At 37.4% G+C, this 26,171-nt stretch overlaps 1 protein-coding gene across 4 annotated transcripts; it reads right to left on the bottom strand.

Annotated features, from left to right (window-relative positions):
- Positions 1-752: 752 nt before the first annotated feature.
- On the bottom strand, positions 753-22,588 carry TRA2B (transformer 2 beta homolog). Of its 4 annotated transcripts, XM_037027648.1 has the most exons (10): positions 22,376-22,588; positions 16,558-16,834; positions 11,375-11,508; positions 10,214-10,376; positions 7,967-8,155; positions 5,709-5,824; positions 4,460-4,543; positions 3,143-3,202; positions 2,329-2,402; positions 753-1,792 (listed from the first exon to the last, which is right to left on the bottom strand). In XM_037027648.1, exons 4-10 carry the CDS (start codon positions 10,244-10,246, stop codon positions 1,782-1,784), a joined length of 567 nt encoding a protein of 188 aa, XP_036883543.1. In that variant the 5' UTR covers positions 10,247-10,376; positions 11,375-11,508; positions 16,558-16,834; positions 22,376-22,588; the 3' UTR covers positions 753-1,781. The 4 variants fall into 4 exon arrangements, with proteins under 4 accessions (XP_036883543.1, XP_036883542.1, XP_036883544.1 ...); XM_037027647.1 differs by lacking the exon at positions 16,558-16,834; XM_037027649.1 differs by lacking the exons at positions 16,558-16,834; positions 22,376-22,588 and adding an exon at positions 16,436-16,537.
- Positions 22,589-26,171: the final 3,583 nt, after the last annotated feature.

Here is a 26,171-nt window from a genome sequence, read left to right as displayed (position 1 = left end):
TGATCCCGACACTGCACCTTTTAATTGCTGACTCAAGGTAAAAGACATTATGATTGCTACAAACTATATGAGCATATATAAAAAAAAGTACTATATAAAGTACCTTGGACACAGTAAATATGCAAGTACAGGCATAACCATTTATTGCGTTTTGCAGGCACTGAATTTTCACCAGTATCAAGGCAAGATCAACCACCAGCAAAAGGTAAATATGGCGAGGTTCAGATGGTTAGCCTTTTTTAGCAGTATTTTAAAATTAAATTATGTACAGTTTGTAAAGACAATGCTACTGTACTTCATAAAATACAGTATAAACATTACTTTTCTACGCACTGGGGAATTAAACTCACTTCATTGTGATGGTCTAGAACCAAACCTGCAATACCTCTGATATGCCCATACTGTAAAGGTGCAGGCCAACAACAAAGTTACCCTACGTATAGCAATTTCCTTCAAACTGGCCATGCAAGTAATTAAAATTCAGGAAAAGAAAACATACAGAAAACATGTATTTTAGGCATTCCCAGAGCAAGTCTGAAGACTAGAGTTATTTAATACCTCCCAAATGGAATGAATCACCCCAACATCTAGTTACTCGCTCTTAACATTATTTCCCCAAAACACAATACATGTTTGGTGGTGTTTTGAAAAACCAGCACCAAAAATACACCTCAGTCCAAGGGACACTGCACGAGGAACTTTTTAAAAACTATGTATCAACTCTAAGCAGCAAGGTTAAAATAAACAAAATCTTCTTTGTAAACTGAGTTGTACCAGCCTTTTACTTTTCATTTGCATTTATTTAACACAGTTCTCAAAACATTTGAGTGAAATTGGGCCTCCTCTGTTAAGCAAAGGATCTGAAAATAATATTTAAAAAATGAACAGGCAGTCTTCAGTTCATCCACAACACAGTAGTGTTCCCTTCTCTTCCTGAACTCTGAAGCACCCAGTTTTGTTTTGTTTTGTTTTGATATAGTCTAAAAGCCAGAATGAGAGTACATTTGTGGTGGAATGTATTGTCACTTACTGATAACCAGTTGAAATACCATTATCCCCTTAAAACAGCTTTAAGAAATAGCTTTTTAAAGTCATACATTGTGTAACTCTTTTCTTACTCCCTGCTATAAACAATACAGATTATATAAAGGCTGACAAATCCACATTTATATAAGCATTAAGCATTTGCTGTTATGGAAAGATCATTAGTTCTAATACTAGCAGTACTGAGTTACAGAGCATTAATTTTTAACACTTAGTTGCAGGTATATTAAGTATGGTATGTTTTATGGACTGAAGGAAAATGGGCATTTTGGTCTTCAAATTTACTACTGACAACCTAATCTGAACAACAGTTCTGCTAAGCACTGATATGTTAGAAAGAAAAGTAAAAATCAAACTTTATTGTTGCTTTTTGCCATTTTGTAGCATTTTACACACAGGCTTCGATCTTCAGAATACCCTGGATTCAGTAGAAAAACCTTTTAAATGAAGTTTTGTACAATAGAAACTTCTCAGCAGTCAAAATTTAGACTGTAAAAAAATACATGCAAAACATACTTTTCTGAAAACACTTAACTTTGAACAAAGCACCGAACTACACAAATGCAGAATAAGAACAGCATTTCAACTCCACCAAAAGTAGTCATCATAAAAGGTGTAAAAGTCACCTAACTTCACTAGGCACTGTTCACTTTTTAAACAGGAGACAATAAAAAATATTGTCCACAAACAATATCCAAACTCTAGGGTAGGTTTCAGGAAGTCTTCTACTTCATGCTTTAATAGCGACCTAGGATTAAAAGAAAAAGGCATCAACAATGAGAACTGGTTATCAAGTATATTTAATGTTTAGAATTTTAGACTGGTCTGCCTGCCATTCAGTCATTCCTATGTACCAGATTCTCTTCTGTGAAAATAGAGTTAAGACTTTCACACAAGAGTCACACTAGAAATGAAAACCAATGTGAAACAAATAGGGAAGTATTAATTCAATATAAGCTAAGGTTTAAAGTCACTGGGATGTTTCCAAGCTGCGCAAAAATTACAAGCACTCCTCAGTAAAAGAAAAGCTACAATTGTTGACAGTATACTATACATTTACTATTTCAATTAGTGACAAGATCCCAAGGGTTGTTTTCAGGCTTTGTGGAACCCCATGCATAGTTTGGGGACAAACACACACAAACACAAACACACAGCCATAAAACTACTTGTTAACCCTTTCCCAGCAAAAGAAATAGTTACTGTGCTGTGGAGCCTGGTAAGTTAGGGCAAGCCACACAATTACATTATATAAACTAAAATATATCAAGACAAAAAACTTACGAGGTGAGTATGATCGAGATCTGGAACGAGATCTATATCCTCCACGACTATAGTAAGGAGAAGGTGACCGCCTTCTGTAAACAAATGTCAAGACCATCTAAGATGCCACAGATTACAAATAGATTAAATAACACACAGATGACACACAATCTCTTTATCAGTGTCTGAAACTAGAAGGCTATCCATGACCTTTGAAAATTTTGCATTAGTCATGGGCTTTCAAGGTCTGTTTCAGTTCTGAGAATGAAGCACAGTATCAGGTCCAGTAACAATCACTGAAAACTACCAGAAGTCAACACTCCTTGCTATATTCTCATCCATTGATATTCTGCTACCCCATTTTAAACCCTACTCAGTTAAATATTAAAGAAAAAATTCCTTCCCACTAATTCTAACCACACCCAAAAAACAAAGGCCAGTGCACCCAAATGATTTCATTTTCTAAAAGACTGACTAAAGTGTTCACACGCTTATTCCAAGATGCTCATAAAAAGCCAACAAAGAAAATGTAGTGCAAGAGGATAGGTATCAGGAATAAAGACTAACATTATGAGCTTATACCAATTACCTTAATCTATACCATCATTATTTTATGAAATAAATAGAAAATGATGCCACTGAGTAAAAGCCCAATTTCTGAAAACACATAAAGCAATGGACACATCACTTGGCTTCAGTTACAATACAATATTTTATAAACTTCATGCAATCCAATTGTGTGCAATACCATTTACAATTTAACTACCAAAACACCTATACCAAAGTGTCTTCATGTGAGCCATTTGTGTTGCACAGATTTTAAATCATGACATACCTGTAAATCTGATCCCTGTCTTGAGCAGCTCTCCATCCTCCTCCTCCTCCACCTCCTCCTCTGTGAAGGCAGAAATGCATTTATTTTTTGTAAGTTTTTGAAAAAACACAATTCATGCAGTAAAACTAAAACATGCAAAAATAAAATCTTAACAAAATTTCTTGTAAGTAAAATGCTAACTCTACAAATTGGCACAGAGCTCTCTCTGGTGGTTAAAATGAGTATCATTAGAACAAAGAACATTTCTAGGTAAGTGCTTAAGTTAATTAAAATAAAAATCAAGTCTACCACTATAGCTTTCTCAGCTCCCATAAATCAATCCCTCAAGTGCTGTTTAATGCGAAAGTACTTGCTGTTAACAATAAAATGCTGGAGAATGATGTCAAGAGGACCCTTAAAGACTCATTTTCCAGCCCTGGCTGGTGTAGCTCAGTGGATTGAGCACAGGCCTGTGAACCAAAAGATCAAGGTTCAATTCCCTGTCAGGGCACATGCCTGGGTTGCAGGCCAGTTCCCAACAGGGGATGCACCAGAAGCAACCATACATTTCTCTCCTTCCATTCCCTTCTAAAAATAAATAAATTAAGAAACTCATTTCCATAGATAATGAGTAATAAAGCATCAATTAAGCGTCAACTTCTTACAACATCACCAAATAGTGTGCAAAAAGATGTCCACACCCCAACACTACATCACATTAGGTACCATGGATTAGTGCCTGTGGTTAACACTTATTACACAATTTACATTTTGACAAGGCAAGGTCTAAATTACCTGCTGTTGCTGAAATAAAGTAAAGTTATACTTCATTTTTTATCTTTTAAAGTATTCTAAAAAAGATCTTGTTTTTCAAATATGATAGTCTTTCCTAACAACCCCCTAAAAATTTATCAAGAGTTTAGCAATGAACAAACTTAACATGTCAGTACTGAATTAGATTATTCTTAATTACTTTCCTGGACTCTTCAGAGAACCAGTTTTTTTGCCTTTTAGTGCATAATACACTAGATATACAACAAAAATTGCTTCATAAAGCATTAACTTTCAAGATACAACTTTATTTTATGCTTCATAAAAAGGGGAGGGAACATTGAAGCATGGCCTCTAATTCTGTTTCCATTTTCATGCTTGAAATACACTTGTTATCTAAAAAGGCACAAAACCTTATAATCTAGACAAACTCTAGTTCTGGTATCTTGATATAAAAGGTAATAGCTTTTATGAAAAGCTACAAGTATAGTGCTACTTGAAATTATGTTGCAACAGATATTCCTTCAAGTTTTTGGCAACTGAAAATTGATGTAATGGTTAACTTACCTGTATGATCTGCTATAGTAGTCCCGATCATCATAGCCTCGATCATAACCCCTGTCATAGTAATCACGACGGCGTGAGCTGCCACTGTGAATAATAACAATGTTATCTTCATCAAATTATCAAGTGGCCTTCCCCATCTTTCTAGACATGCCTTTGGCTGTTAAAAACTATTCAGATATTGTATTAACAGCAACAGAGACATGCCATGTTCAGCTGGATCTTAAGGGTAATACGACCTACACAGCCAAGCTCTGTGGACACAACTGGGAAACTGCTTCAAGTGTAACACATTTATTCTCTTCTGAGCAAAAAATTCACAGGCCTATGAATTAACTTCCACTGAATTCTCACAGATAGTGAATAAATAATGCTCCTTCTCTCCCCTTCTAACAATGTACATAAATATATTCTACTAACACTCTTCACTTTATTTGCCAATGCCACATTTTCCCTAGCAGGGGTATCCAACCGTTGGCTTCTCTGGGCCACACTGGAAGAAAAGTTGTCTTGGGCCACACATTAAATACACTGCAACAGTGTATTTTGAAATACAATGTATTTTTGTAATCAATCACACACACAAAAAATCTCTAAGTAAATTTACAATTTTGTGTTGGGCTGTAGAGATTGGATACCCATGTAGGCAAATAAAATCATATGGAGAATATGGTTTCAAGAGTGGGAAAACATTTAAGCCTATTAGAAACAGGACAATTAATGGTACAGTCCTGTGTGTATGGTGCAATTATAAGAGCCTTATATTTAAACAATGAATTCAGTTTAAAGCTGTAACATACACACTGGTAAGAATGATGACAAAGAAGAACTATTTTATCAGTATGTTCACTGTAAAAACTGAAGTCTGGTTTCCATTCTGCTTACGGAAACAAAAAATAAAAAGTGCATCTGAGTAGGAGTTATACAAACTTGATTTTATGGGTAAAATGGTCTAATCATAAACATTTAGTTACTCAGCAAAGCCAAATATATGATATTCTTTCATGATAAACTGGGATGCAACCTATGTAATGTAATGGTGTTCATCAGAATTTGTGGCAAACAGAATGTTCCCTCTGAGTACAGTCTATCAAATACAGTTTTACCCAGTTAAGAAAAACAAGAAAAATGATTTTTATACTGTGGCAAAATTAGATGAAATGCCCAAGATTTCCCTACAGTACATGTATTTCTTGAAGAAAGTGAACACGCTGACTGGTCAATCAAATTTTTACCTTCAAAATAAACTTACTAGGTAGGTCTCCCCATGTAAATTCCTGGTGTTGGGGTATGTGGTCTTTTTGTTATAGAGAAATCAACTCTGATTCTACGTCCATCAAGCTCCATTCCATTGGCACGCTCTTTTGCCTTCAAAAAGTACATTAAGTTGTTACATACATCCTGGACAAAGTCAAACTACCCAAAAGCTTTAAGTAAAGTCCAACTGGGTATTTCAGTTAGATGCATTAAATTAACACTGGTAGAACACTATAGCCTCAAGTTTAAGTTGTTTCTCCCATTATATTTTTAAAAGCCTTAAATACTCAGGAGTTTATCCAAAAAAGCTACAAAGGCCAATTTAAAACATGAAATACTTGGATTATGCTAACATATTTACAGTGCTTCTAGCTCAAAAGTAGTGCATATTTGTCAAACTATGATCCATGAGCTAAGATTTGAAATGGCTGGGAGTAAAATTTCATATATGAAAATTACATGAAATTCAAGTATCAATGGCCACATATGTGAGACCAAGCCCCAGTCATTAATTTATATATTGTCCACAAGGCTGCTTTTGCATTTCAATAGCAGGGCAGGAAAGCTGCGGCTCATGTGGCCTCAAATATCTACTATCTTAATTTTTAACGGACAAATTGATGGATCCCTGCTATGGAAGAAAAAATGTGGAATACAGTTCTTTTATCTAGAATATATAGTAACTGAGAGAGTATGTACTTCAAGGTAAGATAAATAAAAAATTTGTTTAAAACCCACTCCAAAGTTAGCAGTTTGTTCACAACTCATTTAAAAAGCATCCCTGCCCACCTAAGTGGATTTTAATGTCTAATTCCAAATCTATTTTCTAATTTGAAAGTTTAATGTTGAAAGAATGGGTTCTGGCACTACTGACTGAGATACAAAATATACTCTTCTTCAGAAAGTTACCAACCATAACTCCAGTCCTATAGCAAAAAAATTAGGGAAACCAAGCCCATACTATTAAGTGAATCTTAGAAAAATTTCTCTTCATATCGTTGGGCATATGATATTAAATTAAAACAAGGCTGAATGACATCTTAAAAGCAGGAATGTCCACCTTTTGGTGTCTCTGGGCCATACATTAAATACACAAACACTAATGAAATTGATAAGCAAAAAAGGGATTGTGTATAATTTCCATGATATGCACCACCACCACAGGTAAGAAAAAAAAGTCCTCACATAAGACCCTAATTATGCAGCGGCCCTTCTGACAATCTTTTAAAATCGACCAGCAGGCCCCAAGTTTGTGACCACTAATATAGAAAATGTACATATTTAAATTATAAAACTAAGTAATGTTTTAGGTTAATTTACAATTTTGTGTTGAGTTGCACCCACAGGCTGAATACCTCTGTCCTAAATCATTCCTTCAAATCTCTTGAATTTCAGTTACCCACTGTAACTGAAAATTGTAAATTACATTTTATTTAGTTTTCCATTCTTCAATAGTTCAGTTTATTGGTTTTCAAAAATGAGTAGTTTTCATAAATAACTACATAATCTTATCTAGAGCTGAATTCCCAATTTCAACCTTGACCTCAGATGGTTTTTTCAGTTTTCCTAATCCTTATACATTCCTTGGAGATGACATCAGCTATCAATCTGTATGTATAAGGCCCAAATACTTAAAATGCAGCCCAGATTCATGAATTGAACTTTTACTTTTAGTCTACATATTAAAAAAATTTACTTACATTTTCCCTTAAGTCAATTAAGATCTAAATACGAAATCAGTTTGTCAATATATGCAAAACTTTTTCCTTAATCGCTATCATTTTTAAATGCCCTCCATTTTAGAAAACTGCTCAATGTAAATAAACACTGATTAAATATTCTAAAGATACAGACATTCTTGTATTTTTTAAATACCCGTATTTAGACCCCCCCCAATCTGGAAGCAGTCATATATGCCAAAATTTACTTCAAAATAATGTGGTGGGACTGAGCTGGAATACAGCAGGCCAGATCTAAGGACACTTGGCGAGGGGCAGGGGAGAACAGGAACAATTGCTTTAAGTCATACTTTGTTATTCCATATATATTTGAAATTTCCAAAAAAGGACAAAAAAGTTCAAAGTATTGCTCTAATGTACTCCCAGAAGAATGTAGTTTAATTCAAGCTACAGCTTAAACATCCTATTTACAATATAAAAACAAAAATTGTCCTTACCCAAGTACTTGATTTAGTACTTGAGCGTTCACAACAAGACTGCTATTTTATAAGTTACAGATAAGGCTTTTACTTACTTCCTTGGCATCATCTACATTTTCAAAATAAACAAAGGCAAATCCTCTTGAACGTCTAGACTGCTGGTCATATACAATAGACACATCAGCAATGGGGCCATATTTAGAGAATACTTCTCTTAGATCTCTTTCTGTAGTGTACAAGCTCAATCCAAATACTCCAAGGCAACAGTTGGGATCGGGATTTGCCTAGAAATAGAAAAATGGATTTTCAACTTTTAATAGGAAGGGAACCACACACAAATTAGCCAAAAAGATCACTTACAATAAAAGTACTGGGTTGGCCAAAAGTCCGTATGGTTTTTCCCACAAAAGATACATTTTTCATTTATACCAATAACCTTACTGATTTGGTTATTGTGAGTATGTCACAACTAGCTCCTACTACTGGCTTCTAGTGGGGAGAGGCCAGGGGTGCTGCTAAATATCTCCCAATGCCTAAGACAGCCCCACAGCAAAGAATTATTTGGGTGAAATATCAACAGTACAAATACACAAACCACTTTTGATCACTCACAGCACCGTCTCTATATGCTACGCAATTTTTTTTGCCCTTCAGGTTTCTTTTTACCTTTCTTGAAGGAAAAAAAATGCATTAATATGCCGAAAAGACTGCATTATCATCGTCCATCTTCAGTATTAGAGAAACAAAAACTCACCAATTATGAAGTTTTCTTTTTAAATGCACGCTGATAGAATATAATCTACCACAATTGTTTCGAATGAAGTTAGAGAACTAAATGCTACTGGAACCATTATACCAAAACACCAACCAACCCACCAACCAACCAAACTTTTGGGCCAACCCAATAGATAATAAACACACTAAAACACTTTCCAAGTGATTCACTTTCTAGGAGTTTATTCCAAGAAATATCCACACATTCACAATACGCACACAGATAATCAGAATAGCATTATCTTTACAAGCAAGAGAAATAAGTGATAAATTATTAAAATGCTGACTTAAGATATACTGCCCATACAATGGAATACTTAAATGGTCAAAGATACAGGGCAGGTGCAACTCTTTTAGAAACATATACACAAGATATTCATATATACATACAAATGAAGTCAAAGATGTGTACTAAACTGTTTTAACAGACATTTAAGCAACTCTCTTGGATTATCTTGATGAAGAAAAACAAGCCACATCTTGCTGACATTCCAGTTGTCATGATTACCCCAAATTTTTATTTATTCCACATTCGTTTACTATAAATTCCATTGCACTCTCAAAAACAAGCACAGACCTAACAAAACCATTTGGACCATACAATGACATCACAGCATGAACACACTAAATGCCACCTCATTCAGAACCTCTCATGGTGGACAATAAAAAGCCTCAACACCTGAAAGAAATTTTCTTACAATTAAGTGGGAAAGTCAGAAAAGCGTTACTTAAAAGGTATTAAAACCCAGAAAACTTGAGTAACATTACTTTGGAAAAGACACACACACACAAAATATAATCCACTATACTCGTAATAGTAATTCACAATGCAGACACTTTTTATTTCATTGGCCAAGTTACCAACACAAAAACGTTACACTTAAATGTTAACTGAGCTTTGGTTGATGTGGCTTAATGGACTGAATGCTGGCCTATGAACCAAGAGATCGCTGGTTTGATTCTTAGGTCACACCCCTGGATTGTTGGCCAGGTCCCCAGTTGTAGGCATGCAAGAAGAAGCAGACTAATGTACTTCTAGCACACTGGTATTTCTTTGCTTCTCTCCCTCCCTCCCCCTTTCTCTTAAAGTAAATTTAAAAATCTTATACATAAAGTAACCTGTCCAAATGTAGATAGACCATTACATAGGAGACATCCTTTAAGTAAAAAATTGTTTTTGTTTCAAGAGGAATCAATTTGTTTTTCTACTTATTTATACACCATAGGTTGATTCTTCTCTGTGCCCAGATCAGAGATCAAACCTATAAGCCTGGCACATCTGTACAATGCTCTAACCAACTGAGCTACCTGAGCTGGGAGAGAGATACCTTTTAAAAAGACTATCTCAAAACACTAAAAAGACTCAAAAGGTAACTCACTACTAGGGTCGCCAACATATTAAAACCCTACCAAAAAAGCACTACTCATATTCGATGCCAACACTCCACTGTCAAATACAATCAGTTCTAACTTCAAACAAAAAACTCACCCCCACCCAGAGAAAACATTATTAATAAGATGGTTCTAGAAGTCCATTGCTTCAAAAACAAAGTTATTTTTCATCTTACCCGATTCCCGACGTGACGCCTCCGAGTAGACATGGGAGAATGACTGTGGCTATGACGTCTTCGATAATCTCGACTGTAAGATCTGCTACGGGATCGTCTGTGAGAGCGAGACCGAGATCGTGACCTTGTATAGTGCCTTCGAGAACTTCTTCTGGATCTAGACCTGCAAAACAAAGGCCTCAAGGTCATGACTAAAATAGCTGACAAGATATGGCTTTCAATTCTTCCCATACTCTATAGAGTTAAACTTCAGAGGACGGAACACAATCCAGGCATATACTAACATGGTAACAAGTGAAATCTTTTTTTGCTTTTAATTCAACCCTATTAGAAAAGAGTTCCAAAACCACTAGCTTTCTTCCAACGTTTCTTAAAATAGTAAAACAATTTCAATTATTTGTGGAAATCAGAAAACATGCATTTCATACTTGCTTGATTTGTGCCTCCCCTCCCCTTCAGAATACACCACCCTGTTTTTCTGCTTCTCCCATTATGCCCACACTATTCACTTAAGACAAAGATCACACCAGTTTTCTCCCAGCAGTGTTGTTCTTAACTAGAGCAACCATATGACTTGTCATCTAAATCAGGAAGGACACATTGTAAAAGAAAAGAGATGCTGTTAATTGTGCCTGACAACAGGCATGAACTGGGGCTACTCTGGTCAAACCAGTATGTATGGGCTACTCTTCACCAACATTTTAAAAATAGTATGCTGTATCATTTTTTAATACATACATGTATAAAAATACTAGACTACATCTATTTATCAAAAATTGCAGTTACTGAAAGACATGTTCTGCAGTATATTTGCCATACTAATAAGCGGTTTACTTCATAGTAAATCCTCACAACAATTCTGAAGAACTAGTACTAGTACTAATTTGCCTTCATAGATAAGCAAGCTAAAGTAGAAAAAGGTTAAGTAATCTGCCCAAGCCAGAAAAAAGAGGTAAGATTTGAAGCCTAACTGAAAAGCCCAGGCTCTTAACCACCTAAGTCTTCAGTCTCCCAAAACTTTCAATTACGTTCATTTCTAGCCCTAGCATTATATAGGCCAACAAATGATCTAACCCTCTCTATCTTCCTAGTTTACAAAGCTCAAACCAATTTCAAAGCCAAAAGAGTAACAGAAGGAAATCCCAAGACAGTCTTTCTTACCTAGATTCAGATCTGGACCTGGACTTTGATCTGGAACGCCTGGAATCTTCCTTGGAGCGAGACCTTGCAGGGGTATGCCTTGCAGATTTCCCAGATCCATGAGCACTTCCACTTCTGGAAGCAGAACGGGATTCCTACACGTAGATGTCAAAAGTTTAATTTGTATACTTTCTGGGCAACTTTAAAAACAAATAAGCTGCTGTAAGATAAATGGTGAGGGAAAGCAATCCCCTTCCAAGATAAGAAAACATAGGTAAGGGCAGGAACTGAATATACCTGGAGTAACAATCACATCGCTCCAATTGACATAAGTCAATTAACTTTAACTTTCACCTTTTTTGGAGCAGGGATAAGAGTTAATTGACCCCACTCTCTCCAGAAAGGGGTGTCAAAGCCAAGCAGCTGAAGGACTGCCCAAGGACTGTGTTTAGGGAGTGTTACGCCATAAAGACTAGGGTGAGAAAGAACCTTATTTAATAACTCCGACACCTATACTTTATACCTATTTCAATCAAGTTATCACCAATAAAAACAAAGCCCTATGAAATTCATAAAACTTACTTTTAAAATGCTATTCACTTTTAAAATAAGACCTCAACCTTCCAGATTATGTTTATTATTCAGTGGGGGAAAGAGACAAGGACAACCTTTTTCAAGTACTAGAGAAATGTAGAAGCCTAGTGGAAAGCAAGGACCAGCTTGGAGAACACTAGACCCTGTTCCATCTAACCATGGTGGGAGACCCTGTAAGATTTTCAAAGGAACCAGATGGAGCTACAGCAGAAAGGCAGTGAATTATGCAAAGGAGTAGAGAGGGTGCCAGAGAACTACAACTTCCTCAGTTAGAGATGAGCCAGGGCAAACTGAAAATAAGTTAAAAAATCTATCTAAAGTGCACATTAATACCAGAACATTAAATAAGACACTTCTAATCTAGACTCAGAAAGGGAATTCAGGAATTATACACAAAAACCAAAGTCCAGGTATGTACTATACACCCACAGCTTTCCCAATCGAAACTAGGACTAGCTAGTTTCGTGGCATAAAAAGGAAGATCTCACCCTCTCAAAACAAACAAACAACAAAACACCTAGCAATGAAGTAAGTAAATAGGATAACTTAGTAGTTCACCAATGGTCAACTCATCAGCAAAAAGGGTACACATATGTAATTAATGAAGCTAGAGAAAAATTCTGCCAAGGAGCAGAAACAAAAACTGGATAAAGAACACTCACACTGATCGCTAACTAGGGTATCACCAAGCAAGACAGCCTTCAAGTTAGCCAATCTTAAGTAAATTAAGGGGTATACAGGCCAGTGAGTTTTTCCTCCAAGAAAAAGAAAACACAGCCAGACTCAAAAGGAACCAACATTAGTGTGTAGGCAAAAATCAATATTGAAGCTGCTGAATAAAAGTCATTATAAAGAGACCTCCCTTTATGGCAGACCTTTGGAATATTTTGGCCATTCTTGAAAAAAACAGAAGACAGGATTATTTTTAAATTACAGTCCCAAACATTTTAGACTACGTTCTGGATTTAAAGAATAACAAAGTATGGAGGATCCTTCCCATGATACCCAGAGAGAAAAAAAGTATATGCGACACAGAAGACACAAATTAAAGTTTGAAGATTAGAATAAGAAACAAGAGCTAGTAAAATGAGATCTGGTCTCTAGGCCCAAAACATCTTTAAAAACTTTCCAACATCTCAAAGCCTTTATAACATCATGTGATGTGACATAAAATATTAAACTTTCCACCATGTTGAGATTTAAAAATGAAAACGAGGGTGGGGAGGGGAAATGGTTCTCTCCACAAAGATGATACTCTGGACAAAGTAGTTTTTTAAAATGAGTGTTTTTTTCTACCATAGGCAAAGACTAATCTTGAAGAGGAGATAGTAACAGAGACCCAAAAGTTCCTAAATACCTTTGTTTATTCCACTGTTAGAAAGATTACAACATGGAACAATTATAACCTTTAATGGAAACCAAAGAAAGGACAACTTGCTCTGGAAGGGAGAGCTCAATACAGTAAGTTAAAGATTATCAACAAAGCTACAGCTGTTAATGGAAACCAGGCAGTCTAGGGATCTGAGTAGAAAGGAAGATAGAGTGTCAAGATCAACCCCCTTCTTTAAACCTCTTGCTTCATTAAACAGAAGACCCTCATTCCAAGCTGAGATGCTTGTCACCACTGAGAGAAAAGAGACAGTACTAATTCTTAAAGAGATTGCCCCCATGAAATTCTAACAGATGTAGTGTCAAAGACACAGTAGCTGTCAAACTATATGACTTTTCACTCAATCTCTGAAAATAACTGGCTACATGCAGGTATCTTCTGATAATTTCTTATACCAGGAATTCCTGGGAAACACCAGAATGCAAAGGTTTTCCCTTCTATACTAATATTTGGTTAGGCTAATTATCTAATGTCTCTACCTACTTTCCTCATCAGGGATATTCTTCAAGAAGTTAAATCACTTTGTAGTTATGTTGACCATTAGCTGGTTTGGAAATACTTAAAAGGAAATTTAGACTGTCTAAAAGAAATGAGACCTAAAATCACTAGCCAAATCTAAAAGCATATAGTTAACTTTAGACCTTAATTCACAGGCAGATCTATAAAACCAGCTGGGAAAACCATCTACACACAAGGAAAATTGCAAGTCCACCCTCAGCTGACAAAGCTAGGGTCGCCAACACATTAAAACCCTACCAAAAAAGCACTACTCTGGACATCAGTACCTCAAGGAAAAGGATCATGAAACTAAGATGAGCATTAATCAAAATAAAGACAAAAACCTCACTAAAAACTGCTCAAGGAATTTAGTTCTTATAGACTGAAGCTATGATAAACATATGTGCAACCTACAAATTCAGCCATCCAACAAAATACCTTCACCTCCCTCTTCCAAGAAGGCAGGATTATAACTTTTTTTGAAAGAGGTGATAGAAGTAGGAATAACCACTGAAATGCTAAGTTTTTCCTGTATTATTTAAAAACCTGGATGCTATAAAACAGACTTAAAACCAGTTCTTGTAAACCTACACAGCACTTAAAAACACCAAAACACCAAGTATCCATATTGGAACTGATTTTACTAAGTCTAGACTTTGAGTATCTACATTCCTTAAAAGCACCATATATGTTTATGATGCTAGATAAGTCTCACTGATTCAGTCAACATCTTTAGTTTTATGCCATCTTACCTATCTGGTTTTTCTTGGTAAAGATATCTCCTGGAATCTTGTTTCTGTTACTTCTGCTCCACTTGCCCCCCCAAAGCATTGATAAGCCCTCTTGGGGTGTCTATCTTACTGCTCAGAACAAGAGGCCTGTCCCCCCACCATACCTCCTCATTCAGCTTAGGGAGTGGAGGTGGGGGGCATAGAAAAGCCTCTGGCCACAGGAGACAGACAAAACCACCAAATGGGTAATAGGATGAATTGTACCAATGTTTATTTTCACCTTTTTTTATATCTTAGGCTATTTAATCAAACTCTATTTAACCCTAAACTCTCTTCTATCTCTTCGAAGACTAGTAAGTTTTCTCTCTTTGGGACACCAAGGACCTTTCAGGTCTCCTAATACAAAAATCCATCGATTTGAATAGAAATATCCTTACACATCACTTTTACCTCAACTCTGCCTAATCTGATTCAGAATACAAAGTTAACATTAAGTTTGTACGCAGCAAAAAATTTTTACAAAGCAGCAACAGGGCAAAGCAAACTTGAAACTGTCTCCTATAAATAGAAATAACCTTCTTCTTAAACGATATATAAAAACTATAAAAAGGTTAATTTCACAACAATAGGCCCTAAAGTCTCAGAAAATGGGTCCCCTCTAGAAATGAAATTGAAGCCACTTTTCCCCTTAAGTGGTAGATTTAACAACTCCCAGAGGAAGGTTTTCCTTAAATTTCAATGTTTATTAATTGGGGTGACATTGCTTAATAAAAGTATTTTCGGGTGAGAGGAAAAGGTTTTTAGGCTCTTCATTTCAGCAATAAGTAATAACCTTGGCATCCCCAATAGGGTAAAGACTGCTAATGGTTAGCTACCATTGAGTATTACTTGGATGTGTACTTGACCCATCCAACTGAAGAGTAACAACATTATAATCACCTGACTACTCTAATTCAGCTAAAACAAAACAACAAAGAAAGGAAAATGACATAACTTTCGGGTTTATTCTCCCAAAAAGCAACAGGAGTGGGAAACTAGAATAAACCTACTTTATAATCCATACTTCTTACGTCACTGTAATAGCTAAGTGTTAATAGCAGAAAATGAGAAAATGAAAGAAGCACCTGCTGCTGTTGCCACTTTGAGTTAGATACCCTGTTCACTTGCAGGTGACCCACCTTATCCTAAGGGAAGCCACTAGATTTTTAGCAATAACCCTTGTCATTCAGCTGGAATAAGCCAACAGAAAAAAATTAAAAGTAATTCGTGTGAATGTAGCACACACACATTTTAAAGTTAAGACCTAAGTGGTCATAGCTTTCCACTATTGCCATCTGGAAAGAAATTAATGTTTTCATAAATGCTCAAATGCCCAAAGTATCCTGTTCAATTCTTTGCTTGGGTTTTGAGTGTTTGGTTTTATAACCATCCTGCTGACATTCTTTAGGAAAACTGACAAAATCCCACTACATAAGGTGGGCAAAAGTAGACTTATAGTTGTTCATATGGGAAAACATTAGAAAATAATACAGGAGAATAAACTGTTTCATGTACTCATAACTGTAAACCTACCTTTGTCCCACCTTATATAGCTCACTACCAAAAGACAAGGGTCAGTACAGTGTACAAGTCCAGGGGTGGTGGGAGGAGGGGTGGCAGAGACCACCAGTTCCAACTCTGGAGGTACTCACTCATGCTCCAGGATCAGCAGAGCTAGAAAAACACACACATGAAAAAACCTAAAGGGAACACCATGAAGTCAACTGTTACCCATGCTGGAGAACTCATTCCTGCCTGATATTTGACTACAAAGGGTAATTTTTAAATTGCATTTCAAAAATTTAACTAAAAAGTTAAAATTAGAATTACCTAATTTAAACGTTTCCCCTGGAAGGCACTTCTTTACCCTGTATATATTTTCTTCTATTAAACAAATAATGCATGCATGTTTAGCAAAATATACAGGGACACATAAACAGACTAGTAATTACTTAGCGTAGTGCTTTCTGATTCCAGATTACTTCTTATCTTAACTTCATTTTTATTTCTTTTCTTCATTCTTCCGTTTCAAATTCTGACTTCTTTCATCTTCCCCACTTCACACAAATTGCTCAATATTCTACAAGTGGGACTTCTGGTCTGATAATTAGCATGCATTCTTTCTTTTATTTTTTTCAAATTTCAGCTTCACTTATTCCTGAGCTTCAAATACTCATTTATAAAACTTGTCAAATGACGACTTCCGCATTTTCCTTCTTCAACATTAACCTTAATAGAAAAAGAACAGGATGAAGAATATTTTAAAACTCCAGGATATAATCCAGTGCCAAAACTGAAACTAGAAAAAAAAAAATCCCTTGTTTTGGATTTAAAAAAAAACCTAGAATATGCAGCTCAAAAAACTGACACTATATAGTTTCCTGTTTTGGTAATCAACCTCATTTTTCTACTCCAAAATAGCTTTATCATACTTAAGTTGAATGTGAAGTGCGCCACTGAACATTTACTGTTCATCTAACAGTTTAAAAACTATAATTACATTTCACACTTCTTATTCATCAATAGAAAATGTTAAGTGTCAAAAGCACAACTCTAAAAAAGTGACACACTAATACAAAAGTGCAAGAAAGGAAAGCACGGACAATTCATTTGTACAATGACGACAGGGCTCAGTTGGAAAAGTTTATTACAAACTGTGATTTGTGTGGGCAAGGTCAAGAAATGTATTTAATTTCACACATTTTACAACACATTTCTAAAGAGCTCTATAGAAAGGCAATGTCAGGGAATCTGAAAATTTGGACCACAGGGAAGTGTTCAACCTATCCCTCCCTAGCAAGTTGCTCTAGTGAGACTACATTTTTAAAGGTCCAACTACTAAATTTAGAACTAAAACCAAATCAACCAACTACTGTATTTGAGAACCTATGAAGGAAAATGGAACTAGAATGCAACATTGGTGATTTCAAATAATATAAACTCCCCCCTCGATGAACAACTTATTTAAAATCTTCTGCAGTCCAAAGGAGAAATTCTACTTTTAAAGGTGGCAAATATGGGGAAAAAATAGCTAGCTCACTTCCTGAATTATTAAAAAGATTTAATATCAATCAAGTGTAATGGTGTCTAACACCCTCAACAAAATAAAGTCTTCATAAAACACCCTAGTTTCACTGCAGTTCACACCTTTTGATTTTAATTTCACTGTCAACAATTTCCTCTCCTGGCTTTATTTTCTTTCTGAGGGGAAAAAAATTAAAGCTTTCTTAAAAATAAAAGTTAAAACGTTATCCCCATCTTGGGATAAAGACAGCCATGGCTATTGTGGGAAGTGCTGTGATGTCTCTTTAAGTATACTTTTCAATATTTTTAAAAAGTCAATTACGGTTTATTTAATCCAGGAAAAAATTAAAATAACTTTTTATTTATGGGAGCCAGTTAATTTACTTTCTCTTAATATCCATCACTAAAATGTAATGGGAAATGTTTGCTGGCAGCACAAATGTAATCGTGGAATCAGAATGCCCAAGCAGGTTTCCTCTTATGGGCTCCTAAACAGTATGTACAGATACAGGAATTAGATGCTGATGGTACTGGAATTGAGGCCAAAGATCTAGGTATCACAACTTTTCAATATGGACTCCTCCCTGCTTTTATTTCATTACCCCCCTTCCCAACCTCCTTTCTTCTTTTATATCTCAACTACAAAATACACTACTAAATAATGTAAAAGGTCCGTTATTTCAACTCAGCTAAGTGGTCACTTTATAAAACCAGAGGCCCAACTACTGAGCTAATATTTAGTTAAGAGACCATACTTAGAAGTAAGCAGAAACTTGTCAATCACCAACACAATTTGTTAAAATGATTCTAGGGCTTACAACAGAAATTCATAAAACGTTAAAAAAACGTTCTAGGTGCAAACTCATTAGGCTGATTACAAGGTAATTAATATTTTAAAAGTTGGGAGGGAGCAAATCAATCCTGCCACAAAGGTCGATACTCCTATCAGTATAAAGGCTATATTACATTTTCCTGTAGCCATTCTACCAGATGGTTGGGTGGACAGAAAAATCCTGAGAACATGTTCTGAAAAAAAAAAAAACCCCACCACCTGACATGCCTGAATCAGTTCACACCTCTATGCTTTTGAAGAGTTCTCTTACAAAAACAGTACACTCCGAATGTACATTCAAAAACATTCAGTACTTTCCAGCAATAGCAAGTTTAAGTATGATTTCTGACTTTCAGGGGCTTCACCTCACCCTTGTCATATTAGACCATCTTTGTTGATAAAAACTAGCAACCATAAACTCCAAAATCCAGTTCAAAGCAAAGATTTGGGGGAACCTGGAGACTTATTTGTCGTAGTTAAGAACTTTCCCCTGGATTGCAGCTTAAAAAAACTGACAACAATATCTCATTTGATGTACCCCCCACTACTAACTTTGGTAAAAACACTTATTATCCACCACCCCATCATTATACGTTGTGAGAAAAATACAATTTATTTGTAAAAAACTGATCAACATAAGACAATACTAAGACTCAGAAGATATATGCAACTGTAGCTCTCTTCTAGGGCAAAAATGTTTAAGGTCAACTATAAAAACATTAATATTTATTACTTAGGTTTGGGGTTTGATTTACCATAAGGGAAAAGGCTGTACAAGGGGAATTTAATTTAAACCATTTCTCACCATCTGAATTCCTTTTCAATTTTTTTGACCAAAACCAGTAATACTTACCTTATAAGCCCTTGGAATTTCAGTTTGAAAATGCCACCTTCCAGTTTCAGACAATATCCACAATATTAAAGCATTTAGTTAACCTGGTTTCTTCAAGAGACTTATACCTAACCATTTACAGTGAAATAAATCAAAATGATATTTCTTCCTTGGTCCACATACATTCATTTTATTAAGGGAATTTGGTACAGCGGCTACAATTCTCTAGAACACGGACTGAGATGTTCCAGTTTTTAAGGTTAGAATTTGGAGTTGGGGCTAAAAACAAATAGCAACAAAAGAATCCTTAATTCAGCAGAAAAGAAAAATGCAGAATCTGAAAGGCAGCCTGATGGGATGGTATCCAGATGTTACTCATGTCTACAGAAAATAAGACTGAAATCCCTAGATTGCAAACATATTACTTCTACAAAAATAGCCAATATTCTACCAAACTGACTTACTAACTGCTACGAGCATCTCTTACGGCAAAGGTGCCGGCCTCTTTGCTTGATAAAATACAAAAAATGTGGGTAATTTTTGGAAATTCTAGGAAGAGGTGAATTTGAAGAAAAACACCTTACTGCTATATGGGTTTGGCCAGACCAGGAAAGTTGACTGCAATTAGACACATTTCCTGAATTTAGATCAACACAAAAATCCAAGGTAGAGGGTAAAAGGTAGATTCTGCCATAAAACTGTGACACGAACCAAACATTCAAGGACGTAGTACCCTACCAGTACATTTAAAACTGAGACAAGGGAACACACAAAACCAGTCCTAAAAGAATTCATTTATTACTTTCCACACACACAATCGTTGTTTACAAAAGAAACAACTTCCAATACCTAAAGGATTGGGGGGAAATTTCTAGTTACTTTGGGACAGGAGCGTCTGGATCAGAGATTTCAATAAAAATGGGGGGTGAGATCACAGCTGAACTGAGATTTCTATCAGTGATTTACAAGACCAGTTGGGAATGTTTGAGAGCCTATCTATGTACAGAGTTGGGAGGACTCTGTATGGACTCAGAGTGGACTTCAATATGGAATGAATTTTTCAGGCTCAAGAGGCTAAAAGGCTTGTCAAAGATTACCACTGTGAATGCTGATTTTTCACTACTTTCAGGCACTTTGGAAAGGACGTTTTTAGCCAATCCCACCTGACTGTCCTTCCTACCAAGCCCGTTTTATGGCATTTTATTTAACTGTTCCACTGACCTTTATGGTTTGCCAAGCAGTCTTTGGGAGTCCAAACACATGTTTATTTTAGGTCTATTCTAACAACTTCAGTTTTGAAACCACCAGTTGGAAAGCAATCAACATACACACACCAAACCAAACAAAATGGAAGTATCCCACCACTTCAAAGGTTGGAAATCCCTCCCAGGAAAAGTCTGGACTTCTAAGAAAAAACAAAAACACTAATTACTACATGCAGCTTACAGTTATTTTATAGTTTTATCTCCTTCAACATTCTATGTGACAGCATTGTGGATGAAAATACATCCCAGCAAAAAAAAAAAAAAAAAAAAATCTATTGAATTGAGATAACACTTCTTGAATCGTCCCAAACCAGGACCTATGGTAATTACAACTGTTTCCCCTTTATATAAGTTATACTAATTTATTTTCCTTTGTTCATTTTTTTCATCCCCACGAACACACAGGTAACTTATTCAGGTATACTCAAATGGGACCTCCTCTAGTCAGAAACCAGTTATTCTGTATTCCCTAAACTGTGTACAAAAGTACCCAGTAATTGTTTCAGTATAAAAAGGCCTGATTAGTTCAAACCAAGTTGGACAGTAAACTTGCTAAAATACCAGGAACTAATATAGTTTATTCTTAAACCACCCCAAATCTGTTTTTTCTCGTTGCGAGTTCGGTGAGGTATTTAGATAGATTTGCCTGATAATTACTGAAACTTTTAAGGTGGCTCTACCCGAAAGGAAAAACCTAACAAGTAACAAACTGTAAAAACATTCAAATTATTCCCATCAGGTTAAAAAATCAACATGTATAGTGTTCAGAATCTAACAAATTCTCCTTAACCTCCAAATATGCAAGACTCGGGCATTCCTTGCATTGTTTCACCTTCATTAGAATACAATCTACACCACGCAACCAAGCTTTACATCACGCTGCTTAAAACCCATTAACTGTTCTCTCTGCAATTTAATCAATCCTCACCGAACTCCACACCTGGGACGTGGAGACCTTAAAACAACAACAAAAAGGCACAGGTCTTGGCCCACAGAATTAATTAGAATGCCTTAAAACAAAGGAACTAACCGCGCCATGAATCGTTGCCCGCCAATTTCTCCTACACTCCTGCGGAAAGATATCTATTCTATATAATAAGAAAATATCGAGTCCTCGTGGTCTACTCTATTTTGATACTGGGATAACGAGCCTGACTCTGAAAACCCTTTCATTATCAAAGAAAGCCACTTCATTTAAACTAACACAAAGACCCCGCGCGCAATCCCCTCAAGCTAACGGGCGGAGAATTTAATCTACCTCAAATTAGTTACCCCCAACCTAAAGGCCTTAAGAACACACTAAATTTCACCCTTTGGGGGCCCATAAGACGATCCTTTACTAACCTAAATACCTGTGAAAGACCCCAAAGAACGATGCCTTTTCTAACCCTCAAGTAGCCTCGTGAGGCGCGAGCCCAGCCCGCGAGAACGCGCGGCCCCGCCGCCATTTTGTGCCTCTGGCAGCGCGCCCAGCCCGCCAGCCCAAGATGGCTGCGGCGTGGCTTCGCAGGAGAGCAACGGCGAAATAAGATACCGCTCCCCTCCCCCAACACCGAGGGGACGCAGCGGCCATTTTTGGTGCCCACCGCTTGTAACGGAAAAAACCGTCAACTCGGTTACGAAGCCATATAAACCTGCCTGCAGCCTCTTCAAGACTAAAAACACTATCCACAAAGGCTTCTTTAACCCGACTCCCATCCTCCCGGCCTCAGGCTTCGGAGCCAAAATCGCCCGTCTCCCGGTCCGAGGCCGACGGGTCTGGAAACAGATGCAAGAAACTGGGACTACACAGCCGCCCCTGCAGCACCTCCACGTACCCGCTCGCCGTAGTTCTGCTCTCCGCTGTCGCTCATGACTCGTAGGTGCTGCCGCCGCTCGGTTCGAAGTGCTTCAATCGAAGATGCAACCTCTTGGTTCTTCTTTATACAGATTCCGCCGCAACCTGCCAGAACACACTACTTCCCAAGGCGCTCGGAAGCTAACTGCTCCGCACCACCTCCACACGGGATCTGTGTCTCCCGGATGTGACGCAGCGTCTTTAACCCGGCTCCACCCCCACCCAGAACGCGCGCTTTCTTGGCCCCTCCCCTCCGCCCTCGTTTTCCCTTTCAGCAGCAGCGCATTGCCGACCGGATGTGACGTCACATCGTCTCTGGCGGGGCGCTGTCCTCTTGTCCGTTTCTGAGAGGCGGGAAAGTTAGGTCGGTGTTTGACCTCTGTGCTGGTTGCCGCGGGGCACGTTGATGCCACCCGGTGACCCCTGACTCTTGTTTCCAGGGGAACTATCGTAGTCAGGGGAAGAAAGGGGGGAGATGCCCCCCGCCCCGTTTTTCCCATCTTTTTTTCACTTTATTCATTTCTATTTTTGTACCCTCTTTTGGCCGGAGAGGGCAGTTTTCCATGCACCTGGGTTCAGCACTTTGCATTTATTTAGTCTTCATTGTAGATCTTTCCTTCTTGAGTAAACGTTTCATTTGAGTATTAAAAGCCAAAGCACTTTACCAAATCTTGATGCACTAAAGTCAGACATAATCTCCATTCTGAAGAAATTTGTGGTCTTGTAAGGAGTCTGGTAAACACACATTTGTAAACTATGACAAATAGTTATATGTTCAGCTTACAGCATAGTGGTTAGACAATCATCTACTTTACAAAGTGTGTCCCCTGACATTTCCAGGACCCACCTGCACCATACACAGTTACAATATTATTGACTTTGTTCCTTACGCTGTTCTATACGTTCCCTTGACTGTTTTGTAACTACTGGTTTGTACTTGTCAACCCTCTCACCTTTTCACCCAGTCCCCAAGCCCTCTCCCTTCTGGTAATCCTCAGTCTATTCTCTGTGTCTGTGAGTCTGTATTGATTTTCTTTATTTTGTTCTTTAGATTCCACATGTAAGTGAAACCATTCCTTTTCATTGCTAAATAACATTCCATTTTATAAATAAACATTTTAATAATTTAATCAGTTATTTATATTAATAACATTTAATCAGTGGATAGATTTTTGGATGGTTTCCATTTTTTAACTGTTATGAATAACACTGCTATTAATATTCACGGACAAGTTTTTGTATCAACATATGTTTTCACTTCTTAGTTCTTTGGAAATCTACTTAGGAGTGAAATTGCTGGGTTGTATGGTAACCCTGTTTAGTTTTTGGAGGAACTGCCGTTTAATTCTAGCCACTCTAATGGATGTGAAGTAGTATTTCACTGTGGTTTTGATTGACATTTCTGTAATAATGAAGTTGAGCATCTTTTCATGTGTGGGTTTTGTTTTGTTTTTTCCATTTGTAGATCTTCTTTGGAGAAACGTTTAATCAGAAACCTTGCACATTTGTTAGTTGGGTTATTAATCTTTATTACGGAGTTGAAAGAATTGGTGATTAGATTCCTGCTTGTTTTAAAATAGTCATCTGGAACAGCATCAGTATTTAAGGTAACTGAGACCCAGAAATTTGCTGAGGAATCAAGATCTCTTTTTATATGTTTTCTGGAGCCAACCTCATATACTTTCATGGTTTCAGTTAGGGACCCACACACTTAAGGTCTCCAAATTGATATTTACAGCATTGAACATCATCATCAGCTTTGTGCTTAAATTTCAGTTGCTTACTGGAATATTTATTTTATTTGTTTGTTTATTTTTCTTTTTAGGTTTCACATATAAGTGAAATGATATGGTATTTATCCTTCTCTGTCTGACTTCACTTAGCTTAATACCCTATAGGTCCATCCATGCTGTATCAAATGGTAAGATTTCATTCTTTATTTGGCCAAGTAATATTCCACTGTATATGTGTTACTGTAATATACCTGGGTGTTTCAGAGTCTTATAAAAATTAACATATCCACTTCCAGCCCAGATGGAGGCATAGGTAGACACACTATGCCTCCTCGCACAACCAAAATTAAGGACAACAAAAATTTAGAAACAGCCCTGGCTCGTGTAGCTCAGTGGATTGAGCGCGGGCCTGCGAACCACATGATCGTGGTTCGATTCCCAGTCGGGGCACATGCCTGGGTTGCAGGCCAATTCCCAGCGGGGGACTAACAAGAGGCAACCATACATTGATACTTCTCTCCTTCTCTCCTTCCCTTCCTCTCTATAGATAAATAAATAAAATCTTAAAAAAAAATAGAAACAATAAAACAACCAGAACCGATAGAAAATTGAACCGCACGCTGAACTGGGCAGAGTAGGCGGCCAGTGGAGAGCAATTTCAGCAGGAAAAAGTGGTGGCTGGCAGACCCAGGCACCGGGTGGCAATGGTCAGATCCAGTGAGGCGCTCAAGGCGATTGGCTGACCATGGTCATGCAATCACGCGCAGATAAACCAGGTAAAATGGGCAGCGAGCTAGACCACAAAACCCAGGGCTCTAGCACAGGGAAATAAAGCCTAAAAGTACCGATTGAAAACACTTGTGGGGGTTAAGGTGCCAGGAGAAACTCCCACCCTCACAGGAGAGTTCTTTGGAGAGACCCACACGGGAACCAGCACCAGAAGGGCATAATTTGCTTGTGGGAAGTAGCAGACAGAACTGAAATCAGAAAGAGAGTGGAGCAAGTGCCATTGTGCCCTCTCTGACCCATCCACCCCCCACATACAGGGTCACAAACCAGCAACCTGGGTTGCCCTGCCCTGGTGAATACCAAAGGCTCCGCACCTCAATGTAACTGCGACCAGACCAAAAAAAAAAAAAGGCTCAAACGGAAGAACAAATCAAAGTCCTGGAGCCAATACATCTAAGCGACCAAGAGACGACTAACCTATCAGATGCATAGTTCAAAGCACTGGTGATCGGGATGCTCACAGAATTGATTGACTTTGGTTGCAAATTAGATGAAAAAATTAAGACTACACTAAGTGAAATGAAGCAAAATGTGCAAGGAAACAATAGTGATGGGAAGAAAACTGGGACTCAAATCAATGGAGAGGATCAGAAGGAAGGAAAAAAACAACCAAATAGAAAAGAATAAAGAAACAAGAATTCGAAAAAAATGAGGAAAGGCTTAGGAACTTCCAGGACATCTTTAAACGTTCCAACATCTGAATTACAGGTGTACCAGAAGGAGAAAAGGAAGAGCAACAAGTGGAAAACCTATTTGAACAAATAATAAAGGAGAATTTCCCCAATCTGGCAAAGGAAATAGACTTCCAGGAAGTCCAGGAAGCTCAGAGAGTCCCAAAGAAGTTGCACCCAAGTTGCACCCAAGCCCCTGGCTGGTGTAGCTCAGTAGATTGAGCGCAGACCTGCGAACCACACGATCGCGGTTTGATTCCCAGTCAGGGCACATGCCTGGGTTGCAGGCCAGTTCCCAGTGGGGGACTCACGAGAGGCAACCAAACATTGATAATTCTCTCCTTCTCTCCTTCCCTTCCCCTCTAAAAATAAATAGATAAATAAAAATATGTTTAAAAAGTTGCACTCAAGGAGGAACACACCAAAGCACATCATAATTACATTAGCCGAGATTAAAATGGAGGAGAGAATTCTAGAAGCAGCAAGAGATAAGGGACAGTCACCTACAAAAAAATTCCCATCAAACTGTCAACTGATTTCTCAAAAGAGACCTTACAGGCAAGAAGGGGTTGGAAAGAAGTAT

Source organism: Sturnira hondurensis, unplaced genomic scaffold (assembly GCF_014824575.4).
Source record: "Sturnira hondurensis isolate 20B ecotype Veracruz unplaced genomic scaffold, ASM1482457v3 Scaffold0019216, whole genome shotgun sequence".
NCBI lineage: Eukaryota > Metazoa > Chordata > Mammalia > Chiroptera > Phyllostomidae > Sturnira > Sturnira hondurensis.
Note: the sequence above shows the minus strand (reverse complement) of the source record. Positions and strands in the feature narration are given on the sequence as shown.

Excerpts from the sequence above, each read along its gene's own strand:
- TRA2B (XM_037027647.1), bottom strand. The coding sequence starts at position 22,411 with ATGAGCGACAGCGGAGAGCAGAACTACGGCGAGCGG. Across the intron at positions 11,509-22,375 it reads AGCAGAACTACGGCGAGCGG|GAATCCCGTTCTGCTTCCAG; the intron begins GTACGTGGAGGT and ends ATCTACGTGTAG. Across the intron at positions 3,203-4,459 it reads TACTATAGCAGATCATACAG|AGGAGGAGGTGGAGGAGGAG; the intron begins GTAAGTTAACCA and ends CTGCCTTCACAG.